The 12,118-nt window shown below is 36.6% G+C and overlaps 2 protein-coding genes across 2 annotated transcripts in view; one reads left to right on the forward strand and one right to left on the reverse strand.

Moving 5' to 3' along the window:
* Positions 1-782: 782 nt before the first annotated feature.
* LOC121386406 (transcription termination factor 4, mitochondrial-like) lies at positions 783-4,390 on the reverse strand. Its single transcript, XM_041517292.1, has 2 exons — positions 4,369-4,390; positions 783-1,937 (listed from the first exon to the last, which is right to left on the reverse strand). Exon 2 carries the CDS (start codon positions 1,935-1,937, stop codon positions 906-908), a length of 1,032 nt encoding a protein of 343 aa, XP_041373226.1. The 5' UTR covers positions 4,369-4,390; the 3' UTR covers positions 783-905.
* A 199-nt stretch (positions 4,391-4,589) lies between these two features.
* Positions 4,590-12,118, forward strand: part of LOC121386515 (39S ribosomal protein L37, mitochondrial-like) — a 31,294-nt gene continuing 23,765 nt past the window's right edge. Inside the window, exons 1-3 of the mRNA XM_041517443.1 lie at positions 4,590-4,707; positions 7,835-7,982; positions 11,178-11,336. Of these exons, the coding sequence (XP_041373377.1) occupies positions 7,862-7,982; positions 11,178-11,336 (280 nt within the window). The 5' untranslated portion in view covers positions 4,590-4,707; positions 7,835-7,861. The remainder of the gene's footprint in view (positions 4,708-7,834; positions 7,983-11,177; positions 11,337-12,118) is intronic.

Consider the following 12,118-nt stretch of genomic DNA (forward strand, 5'->3'; position numbering starts at 1 on the left):
GCTTAAATCATTACCATGGAATGGCCCATGGATAGATACATATATACTTAGATAGACAGACAGATAGGCAGATAGGCAGGCAGGCAGGCAGGCAGGCAGGCAAACAGACAGATAGAAGTATCTTTACTGGTCTAGTGGGAGAACAGCCTCATTAATGTTCCTTCCCCCACCCCTTCTATTTAGTTTTGAATAGGGCGTAAATACATAAATAATAATAAAATTGGCCCTACCGAGAAAAAATGGCCAATGGTCAAACCTAAAAAGACATTTTTGATGTGTTATTTTATTTTTTATTCCTTTTTTTTCAAAATTATTATCTACATGTAGGTGAAAAAAGTACATACATAACATTTTGAAAAAAAGAAAAATAAAAATAAAAAAAGAAACGTAAAGCCGACTTGCTCTGTATGTACATGTATACTTTTTTTTTCCTGGACATTCCTGAAAAGACCTTTTTTAGGCATACATTTGTAGCTATGGTCCCGACTGGATGGGTCAGAGACAAAAAACTATTATAACCAACTGGTCCACCTCGGTCATGCAGTCTTGCCCTGAGCTACAGCTACCCCCAGTCTCAAAGAAATAGCCACTACAAATAATAATGATAGTTAGAAACAATATCACAATTTTTAAAAAAGTTTTTTTTTTTTTTTAACGACACCATGAGAGTACATTCACTTTTTTAATCATCAGCAATTGAATGTCACACATTTGGTAATTTTGACATATAGTCTTACAGAGGAAACCTGCTACATTTTTCCATGAGTAGCAAGGGATATTTTATATATGCACTATCCCACAGACAGGATAGTACATACCATGGCCTTTGATATACCAGCCGTGGTGCACTGGCTGGATCGAGAAAAAGGCCAACTGGCTCACCAACAAAAATAAAATGAAAAAAATCATTCTTCCAGTTCATCGTCTTCCTTAGCCAGAAGTCTACAGAAGGTTCTATAATCTCTACCACTCATTCCTCCGAACTTCTTGGCGAAATGTTCATCGGTGGAATCAACTATTTCCACCAGTCGAGGGTTTGGGCTCTTTTCTCCCTGCTTGAGTTTGCCCGTGAACCACTGGCCTGACCGTGCGAGGAACAAGTGACGACTTCGGATGTGAGCCAGAGGATGGTGGAACACATGACTCTTGACCATCTGGGGCTGCGTAATTTTCATGACATGAAAAACGTACTTAAACGTCTCGTGGAACGAGTTCCAGTCGTCAAGCAGTACGGAGGGCGATTTCAGGATCAAGGTGAAAACGTCTTGTGTTTTAAAGAGCTCTTTCAGGGCATTCAAGCGACTGAGGACCTGTTTCGAAGACAGAGACAGAATCTGTGGATTATTTGCTAGAAGGGAGATAACCTGGGCATTGTTTTGTCCAGCAGACAACAGAGTGTTGTACATATTCTCGATCTTCTTTCGGCCACTCACAATAACCGATCCGTCGCCATTTTCCAACAGCGCTACAATATCTGAATTTCCAAACCCGTAACCGTTTAAAAACAAAACAAAGTCTGACAATTTTGATTCACGTAAAAGTCTTGAATTTGAAGACAGAACACTACGGACCTCAGTTTCCGATAAGCCAGCAGCCAGCAGAGACTTGATTTGTCTTTGAACTGTATGTAGCTGTAAACACTGTGCCATCTTGTCCACTTTTGAAGCGTCCTTTATAATCTCTAAGGCAAGGTCTTTTTCAGAATTGGACAAACTCGGATTTGAGCAATCCTCAGTTCTGTCTACATCAACAAACAGCTTGTGTTGATCAGAATATAAGTGACATGCCTGTGAATGTAAGTGCTGTATCCCTACTGAAGGCAGTGCCATGAACATATGTCGGAAGTAAAGATGTTTTTGTCTGCATACAGCAATGGATAAATTCCAAACATTGGATGAGAAACCTATTTTAGCAGCCGAGCACACGAACTTGGACATCTGAAATGAAATATTTTGATTACTAGTAGTAGAATATATCAGGGCACGAAATAAGCAGTATTGCATCGGAAAATGCGATACAAAAATCCAAAAAAATATTTTAAGAATCAAATGTATAACTTTTTGAGCTGCAAAACATTGTGATGCAATTTTTAATTGTAATTAAAAATATATATATACGAAAATGTTTTTGACAATAAAGCATGGACTTAAGTTCAATCATCAGAACTACTTTAGAGTGCAACTAAACTGTCAAAAATCTAAAAGTGGCAGGCCAGCGCAGAAAAATTTACTGGAAACATACAGTAACATAGTCTTGATAAAATAAAAAGAGTCCCCTCCCGTAAATATTCTGAATGCCCTCTTCAAAACGTTCCGGCTGATAGAAATCATTTATTCAATCGGCAAATCATATTTGATTTGTTATTCGGCATAATTTTTTTTTTTTTTTTATAATTATTTTGTTTATTACAATTATTATTTGATTTATAATGACATAGTTGCCTTTTTTTTTTTACATCGTTTTGCCTTTTAATACAAAAAATATAACAGAGGCTATTGCATATGTCAATACTTTTCTTAACGTGCACAGCGAGTTGCTTCCCTCTAGTTAGCAATTTAAAATGGCGCGGAAATTGTTTATGTTGTTTTTGGAAGATGTAAATTTTTAATAATGATGCAATTTTTTCAATCGGGATTTAGCGAGAATGGAAGGTTATACATTTTTGGTCTGTGTGTCCATTAGCCCAAGTACTCTGACTGTAAGAGAGCTAGACGGACATTTGGACCTAAAATTTATGATAAATACGCTCTCATTACAGTCAATAGTACTCGGGCTATGTGTCCATTTGTTTCAGTTGAGAAATGGTTGAAACATGGTGCCACAAGTTTTGAATACAAGCTACATATATATTATATATAGACCTATAGTGGGTATCAGGTCGCCCTTATCCAGATTTGCCCCGAGTATTTGGGGTTTTTTCTTTTCTTTTTTTCTCAAGACCTATAGGGTATGTAACAAGATCCGGATGTAGAAAGAACCATACTTTTTCCAGTAAATTTTGAAGTTTTTTTTTTTTTTTTGTTATACATGTATTTGACAAAATGTTTTGAGTTTAAAAACCATCCTTCCTTCCGTAAACTGATGCTGGTCCTAAGTTTAGTTTCTTGGAAAAAAGAAGAAGTTAGAACATGACGGGTACCAGACGTTTCGCCCCCCAGCCAGTTCACCCCCAGTCAGTTCGCCCCCAGGTCTGTTCGCCCCCAGTCAGTTCGCCCCCACGTGCATAACCAGTTCGCCCCTACAAAGGTACCAGTTCGCCCCCAGTCAGTTTGGGTCATGTTCCTGGCCTGGAAAGTCATGAACGGCCTGAGTGTAATAAAGTTCTGTTCTGATATATCCATACGTGTTTGTTCTGTGTTGAATACGAATACCAGGCTAGGCAGGTCAGGTCATAGGGTTTTACGTGCACATTCAGAACAAGCTGTTGTAGCGCACGCCTGTCACGGGCATAAGAGCCGTCCATGACAGGCCAGGCTAGGCTGGTGGTATGTGCTTTTATGGCCATTATCACGTGTTATCCTGTTAACTGTAATCAGTCATAGTGTTTTTAGAAGATGATCATCTTTTTTGATGTTCATGCTTACTAATTAGTGGCCAAAAGAACCCCCGCAATAATCCCTCAGTTAGAATAATGCTCACCAGAAGAGGCCATATCGAATTGCTGTTCAAAGCCCTCTTAGGTGTTAGCCGAAGATGCATAATCAGCATCAAGGTTATGTAGCTGATTAACCATTGTTTTATTTCTTTCTTCTTAAAACAGATCATATCTGGCAGGAATGGATGTTTTAATAAATGTTGATGATGTGGTTTGTGAATTTGTGAAAAAATGTCGGTGTCTACACTTATTCAGCACCCTATGTTTAATTACATCTGAAAAAAATATAACCCTGTATTACAATTCTCATGATTCATGATCAGTCCAAATTGTGGAAGGACAACAATCCCACCCCCTTTAAGAAAAGAAACACACACAACACACACAGAACATACTTTACAGTACAGTACAATAATTGTTTAAAAGTACCAACTAATTGGGGGCGAACTGACAAATATTTGGGGGCGAACAGGCAAACAGTTGGGGGCGAATCGTCTTGGGGGCGAATCGGTACATGGGGCGAACAGGTCAAACTGGGGGCGATCTGGCTGGGGGGAGAAACGTCATGGATTCGAAGATGACGACCAGTAACAATGAAAACAACGAATTAAAATATTACCATTAAATCAACTATCTGTCGCTGTTATATATATATATATATATTTAAAAAATCATTATATTGATAATTTCAAATTAGTAACAGTAACTAGCTATTTACACAACAATATACAAACTTACAAAGTAACTTGGTAAACGTGAACAAAATGACTTACGATAGCTCTTCTAGTTTGGAGGTAAAAGTACATCAAAGGGAGATCTCAACAATTTAATTTTATTTAATTATTGCATTGCTATTAATACTTTATGCTTATTATGAGTACTCTTTAGTTAAAGATATTTTATATATAAGATATTTGAGCTCAGTGTCTACTTGTGTATTTTTGTGTGTTGTACTGTTTTGTAAAAATTAGTATTATTTGTTCTACATTGGTGCGGTGACTGCTCCCCACCTTGCCAGACCGAAAGAAAATGTGTTCATGTTCAAACCAAACACATAATACTGTTTGAAAGAATGAATAACTAAATCCTGCAATTTTCAACCTTTTTGTTCAGTAAGTTAAACAGTTAAACAAGTTCAATTCAGTTGCCTGGTGACGCTTTACTGAAACAGTTATTTTTTGTATGTAATCTATGCAGGGGTATCGAAAGTCGTGGCGCTGACGTATAGTATAGTATGTGGGGCGGGGGTCCTGTTCGTTTTTCGTAAATTATCACGATGATGCGTCTGCATACTGTACATGATTCTGTGAATTTGCATTATGAATTTACTTTTTGAGTGATTTATCATGTTAACCATTGTAGATCTATGACAGATCATCAGATGCACTGAATGACACAAACTTCCAAAGGCTGAAAGAGGACGGGACATAGCCCAGTGGTAAAGCGCTCACTTGATGTGCGGTCGGTTTGGGATCAACCCCCATCTGTGGGCCCATTGGGCTATTTCTCGTTTGAACCATTGTACCACAACTGGTATATCAAAGGTCTTATGTGCTATCCATAATCCTGTTTGTGGGATGGTGCATGTAAAAGATTCCTTGCTAGTAATTAATGGAAAACTAATGTTTTTTCTAAGGAATACTATATGTCACAATTACCAAATGTTTGATATGTATTCAATAGCTGATGATTAACAAATCAATATACCATACTCTAGTGGTGTCGTTAACGAATCCATGACGTTTCGCCCACAAGGCAGTTCGCCCCCAGTTTGACCTGTTCGCCCCATGTACCAGTTCTCCCCTAAGTCGATTCGCCCCCAACTGTTTGCCTGTTCGCCTCCCAACTATTTGTCAGTTTGCCCCAAACTTTTAACCCCAACTTCCCAATTATTTGTTAATTTTAAACAGTTATTGTATTGTTTCTTTAGAGGCATGTTAAAGTGTGTGTGTGTGTTTGTGTGTGTGTGAGTTTCTTATATATATAAAATTAATGTTGATGTTAATGTTTATATATACATGTGTAAAAGTGCTCTTTTTAATTTTATGAAACATATATATATATTGTTAATGTTTATATAAACATTAACATCAACATTAATTTTATTAAAACATCAATTCCTGCCAGAGATAGGATCTGTTTAAACTTTTAAGAATAAAGAAATAATTTGAGTTAAAAGAATTATGAGTACATGCATCTACAAACTATGACAAATAAAATTAAATAAACCTCCACCTGATTTGATTTTAAAACAATGGTTATATCAGCTACATAACCTTGATGCTGATTATGCATCTTCGGCTAACACCTCAGAGGGCTTTGAACCAAAATTCAATATGGCCTCTTCTGGTGAGCATTATATACAGTGCTTTACAAAGCAAGTTCAAATTTACTCTTCCCTGGCCAGTAAAGTATAATATTTTAGTTGCCAGCCACTTATATTTAGTAGCCAGTTAATATACAATGTATACTTGTCATTAAATCGATTCATCTGCCATTTTACGGCACATTACTAATGCTGCAATTGTTATTAGGACCGATTCGAATGAACTTGTGAAGGGGTAATTCCTAGTTGTTAAATAGTAATTACAAGTTACTGTTTGTGTCCGGTTCCACTAAAACAGTGAACGACTATTAACTATCATTATCAAATTCCGTACCCAATAATGTATTAAACGAATTTAAGCGAATTACTACTTTAATGGCACTGCTAAAATATGCATTTAAGTTGCAGTACTCATTAAAAGTTAAATAAAAGCATTGTGTTAATATCTACCAGGCTTCAACGTGTTACTAGTAGTTACCAATCGGCTACCTTACTTTTGGTTTAAATAATATTTATTTTCGTCACATACTGCCTTGTAAATCCATAAATACTGTTTTATAAATAGTTGTGTCTTTAAAGTCGTCTAAAGTCAAGTCATGAAAATAGAAACATGTTTTCATCCTCCACTGGTGAACATGACTTCCGACGTGATTAAAATGGCATTCATGACTGGAGACTTCATCACCGTGGAGGGACCCGTTATCACGATAAGCATGAGACGATTGGAGCGCAGCATAACACATATATATACAAGTCGACATTTAAAATAATTAACATTTGAGTTTCAAACAGACAAGTAATGACATACAGCGACTCAGCAATGTCATTTTAATACATAAATAAAACCTGGCTCTAAATGGGACAGGACCAACTTGGTCCAAAACTGAACTGGGGCCGAATTATTTCCAAGCGCTTGATATTCAAGTTAAGGGAGATAACATCATAACGATGTGTTACAAATATAGTTCCCACTTAACGTCACCATGTTTACTCTTGAATACTGGAAAATCGTTATTCATTGTCTGATTAACATGTCTCAAACTTTTATTTTTCAAACAAATTACTGATACTGATAGAAAACATGTTTTATGGAAGATAAATTGCTACTGGTCCACTGTGTTTTCCGATGTCCAGTTTTGTTTACAGATTAAAGTAAAATTATATAAAAGATCCCTTACTGCATTAGGGAAAATGTAGCGGGTTTCCTCTGATGACTATGTGTCAGAATTACCAAATATTTGACATCCAATAGCCAGTGATTAATTAATCGTCATTAAATAAAATAAAAATAAATTCTTTTGTTTTAATCACAAAAGAAATGGCATACAGAAGAGTTAAAGTTAAATGGTGGTTTAATATACGAGAATATGGATAGAGTGCACAAAATTAGTAAATTACAAACTGTCAATTTCAAAATGTTCCACTGTAAGTTTAACCAAATGGTCTCCAATATGTGAAGTGGGGACGGGGCAATGTGTTCAATAGTAGTTATATGCATGTACATAATTCATATAAAAATATCCCATTGGTGGGTCCATTAATGGGTTATTTCTCGTTCCAGCCAGTGCACCAAGACTGGTATATATCAAAGTCCGTGGTATGTGCTATCCTGTCTGTGGGATGGTGCCGCTAATCGAAAAGAGTAGCTCATGAAGTGGCGACAGCAGGTTTCCTCCCTTAATATCTGTGTGGTCCTTAACCATATGTCAGACGCCATATAACCGTAAATAAAATGTGTTGAGTGCGTCGTTAAACAAAACATTTCCTTTCTTCCTTCTTGTCTCCCCAACCCTACCAAAATTAAAATTTGACACCAACAATAGCTGATATATTTTTGGTCCAGGCATGTACGTGGTTGAACATTCTTTTGTTCTTTGTATACATACAAATTTATGTATATATTTTAATTGCAGGCACTTGTAACCATAGAAACATAAATCATGAGGCTAACTGTGGTTTTGAGGCGACAGCACATGAAGCGGTTCTGGAATGACTTGTGGGAAAGGAAAGGAAAGTTTCCAGCCACACCTCCACAAATACCCAAAGTGTTGCAAGAAAAAGGTACGGGCATCTGCTAAATCCCAGGGCCGTACCCTCCGGTGTGGGGGGGGGGGCAAGGGGGGCAGTTACCTGACAAACATGTTTATGATCACTGAAATAAAACATTACTTAAATACAGGGCATATAATTTGAATTTTTCAGACAACCATATGTCGTTCATGTGGTTTTACTGTTCACACAAACAATTTTCTTCAGTATATGTAGTTCAGATACAAATGAAATGGTTAATGGGCAACAATATTCTAACTAGAATCTAAGATGATCGATTTTTGTAGCTTTTCTCCTATCATAAATACGAAAATATACTTTTTGTGTGCTAGGACGAACTTAAAAGCTACCAGGCGAAATTAAAAATTAGGATTGTTTATCCTAACCCGACCGACACATGAAAATCGACCCGTGTCAAAATCTTTTTTGACCTCTTTTGGGGAAGATTTTTTTGTTAATATTTAACCAATTTTAATGTACAAGTATAATATTGATCTGTAGATGATATTTGTCAAACATTTTAAAACCTCGATACCTTTGAATAAACATTTATTAACGTGGTTTGGATTCATTGGAAATTAGAAATTTTGTAAAATGCTATTCATAGTAACAAGAACATGATTTTCCTGCGACAGTGGCAAAAGATCTTGCACACCGCGGTGCATGTTCGTAATACAAGGTACATACTCTTGTAACAGGCAAAATGTGTTTTACACTAAATCAGTACGGTAGCAGTATATAATATAATATTATAAGAAACTACCCATAAAGCAATGCCGATTTCAATCGGTTACATTGTATCTTTCTCACACCGGCCATGTACGTAGGCTTATTTTCTTCCAAAAACAGTAAAAAAAAATAATACATTTTATGACGAACAAATACAGCTTTTGCAAGAACGATCCATCGTTTATGTTGATTGTTGATATTGGTTTTGCATAACCAACAGATGAACGACAGAATCGTTTATGTTGATATTGGTTTTGCATAACCAACAGATGAACGACAGAATCGTTTGTGCCAAATTTTATGCCCTGCTTTTATTTTATTCTTTAGATTAATCATTTCCGTAGAACCGAAGTGTTTCTGGTCATCCTGGTGTTTTTAATACACAAAAAAATGCATTTTTCATATTTTTAAAAACGCACGCGCATCTGAGAAGTAGCGGGTTTATTGATTCCAGTTCTGGTCGATTTTTAGAGATATTTCCTGTTTTAACATCACAGACTCCTCTTTTACTCTGTTGTAACTTTATCCAAATGAGTTACAGATTTGTAAATTAACTAAACTTAGTGTCCATTTTTTACGGGTTAAAACTAGGGTCTGTGCCTTACACAAAATGACCTCTTTTCTGATGACAATGTCGGCATCAGCTGATAAATGACCTCTTTTCTGATGACAATGTCGGCATCAGCTGACAAATGACCTCTTTTCTGATGACAATGTCGGCATCAGCTGACAAATGACCTCTTTTCTGATGACAATGTCGGCATCAGCTGACAAATGACCTCTTTTCTGATGACAATGTCGGCATCAGCTGACAAATGACCTCTTTTCTGATGACAATGTCGGCATCAGCTGACAAATGACCTCTTTTCTGATGACAATGTCGGCATCAGCTGACAAATGACCTCTTTTCTGATGACAATGTCGGCATCAACTGATAAATGACATCTTTTCTGATGACAATGTCAGCATCAACTGATAAATGCTTTGGCTTGGCACTAAAGTTTCATATTTAGTTCCATATTTAGACTAATGAAACTTGGTTTACAGTTGCATCTACATGTATGCATGGTCTTCTCAATATATGTAAACATAAATCCAGTCGAATCCCGTTAGAAAGAAAGAAAGAAATGTTTCATTTAACAACGCACTCAACACATTTTATTTACGGTTATATGGTGTCAGACATATGGTTAAGGACCACACAGATATTGAGAGAGGAAGCCCGCTGTCGCCACTTCATGGGCTACTCTTTTCGATTAGCAGCAAGGGATCTTTTATTTGTGCTTCCCACAGGCAGGATAGCACAACCCATGGCCTTTGTTGAACCAGTTATGGATCACTGGTCAGTGCAAGTGGTTTACACCTACCCATTGAGCCTTGCTGAGCATTCGCTCAGGGTTTGGAGTCGGTATCTGGATTAAAAATCCCATGCCTCGACTGGGATCCGAACCCAGTACCTACCAGCCTGTAGACCGATGACCTAACCACGACATCACTAAGGCTGGTCCATTTCCGTTTAGTTAATATTGTATAAGTGTAACTCGGGACTTAACTTTCGGTTCGAGCGTAGCAGTGTATACGACCCTTCTGAGTTCGACCCAGTAAGATTCTACTGTGCAGATATCATAATAAAATGTTTACTTCATTTAGTTTTCTATTTTATTTTAAACATGCACATTACCATAGATAAAGGGAGCTCTGTAAGTGACATCAAATAAAATTATAGTGACGTCAAATAAAATTATATCGACATCAAATAAAAATATAGTGACATCAAATAATATTGACATCAAATAAAATTATAGTGACATCAAATAAACTTATAGTGACATTAAATAAACTTATAGTGATATCAAATAAAATTATAGTGACATCAAATAAACTTATAGTGACATCAATAAACTTATAGTGATATTAAATAAACTTATAGTGACATTAAATAAACTTATAGTGACATCAAATAAAATTATAGGTGAGAAATGTATTCTGCTGTGCTGGGTGTGGGGGATGTAGCCCAGTGCTAAAGTGCTCGCTTGATGCCCAGGTTCTGGGATCGATCCCTGTCCGTGGGCCCCTTGGACTATTTCTCGTTTCAGCTAGTGCACCACGACTGATATATCAAACACCGTGGCAGGGTTCGCATGCACAATGGAAAACTTGGAAAGTCATGGAATTTGAAACCTGGAAAACTATGAGTTTCAATAAAAAGTCATAGACATTTATGGAAAATCATAATACTGCTTCCGACATCCAATAGCCGATAATTAATAAATCAGTATGCTCTAGTGGTGGTGTTAAACTAAGCAATCTTTTAAACTTTTCTCTAAGACTATATGTCAAAATCACCAAATGTTTGACATCCAATAGCCAACGATTAATGAATCAGTATGCTCTAGTGGTGGTGTTAAACTAAACAAACTTTAACTTTAATTCTGTGGGATTCATGTTGTTAATATTTTGTTTTATTTTCTATTTCAGGGGTGACTGTCATTGACCCTACAGAGAAGGCACCTCTACCACGATGGAACCCGCCAGTGGAGGATCCACGCTTTTATAAACCCATCCCCGTAGAAGAAAGACCAGACTACCATGAAGAACAGGCCTATATTGCCATGCCTCACACACGCTTGATAGAAGGTTTGTTACAGTCGCTGATTGTTTATGTAGATATTGACTCACACACACTTGATAGAAGGTGTGTTACAGTCTCTCATTGTTTATGTATATATTGCCTCACACACATTTGATAGAAGGTTTGTAACAGTCTGTGATTGTTTATGTATATATTGACTCACACACGCTTGATAGAAGGTTTGTGACAGTCTGTGATTGTTTATGTATATATATTGACTCACACACACTTGATAGAAGGTTTGTGACAGTCTGTGATTGTTTATGTATATATTGACTCACACACACTTGATAGAAGGTTTGTTACAGTCTGTGATTGTTTATGTATATATTGACTCACACACACTTGATAGAAGGTTTGTGACAGTCTGTGATTGTTTATGTATATGTTGACTCACACACGCTTGATAGAAGGTTTGTGACAGTCTGTGATTGTTTATGTATATATTGACTCACACACACTTGATAGAAGGTTTGTGACAGTCTCTGATTGTTTATGTATATATTGACTCACACACACTTGATAGAAGGTTTGTTACAGTCTGATTGTTTATGTATATATTGACTCACACACGCTTGATAGAAGGTTTGTGACAGTCTGTGATTGTTTATGTATATATTGACTCACACACACTTGATAGAAGGTTTGTGACAGTCTCTGATTGTTTATGTATATATTGACTCACACACACTTGATAGAAGGTTTGTGACAGTCTGTGATTGTTTATGTATATATTGACTCACACACACTTGATAGAAGGTTTGTGACAGTCTCTGATTGTTAATGT

Source organism: Gigantopelta aegis, chromosome 12 (genome assembly GCF_016097555.1).
Source record: "Gigantopelta aegis isolate Gae_Host chromosome 12, Gae_host_genome, whole genome shotgun sequence".
Classification (NCBI taxonomy): domain Eukaryota; kingdom Metazoa; phylum Mollusca; class Gastropoda; order Neomphalida; family Peltospiridae; genus Gigantopelta; species Gigantopelta aegis.

Coding starts and splice junctions, on each gene's coding strand:
- LOC121386406 (XM_041517292.1), bottom strand. CDS start 1,937: ATGTCCAAGTTCGTGTGCTCGGCTGCTAAAATAGGTTTCTCATCCAAT.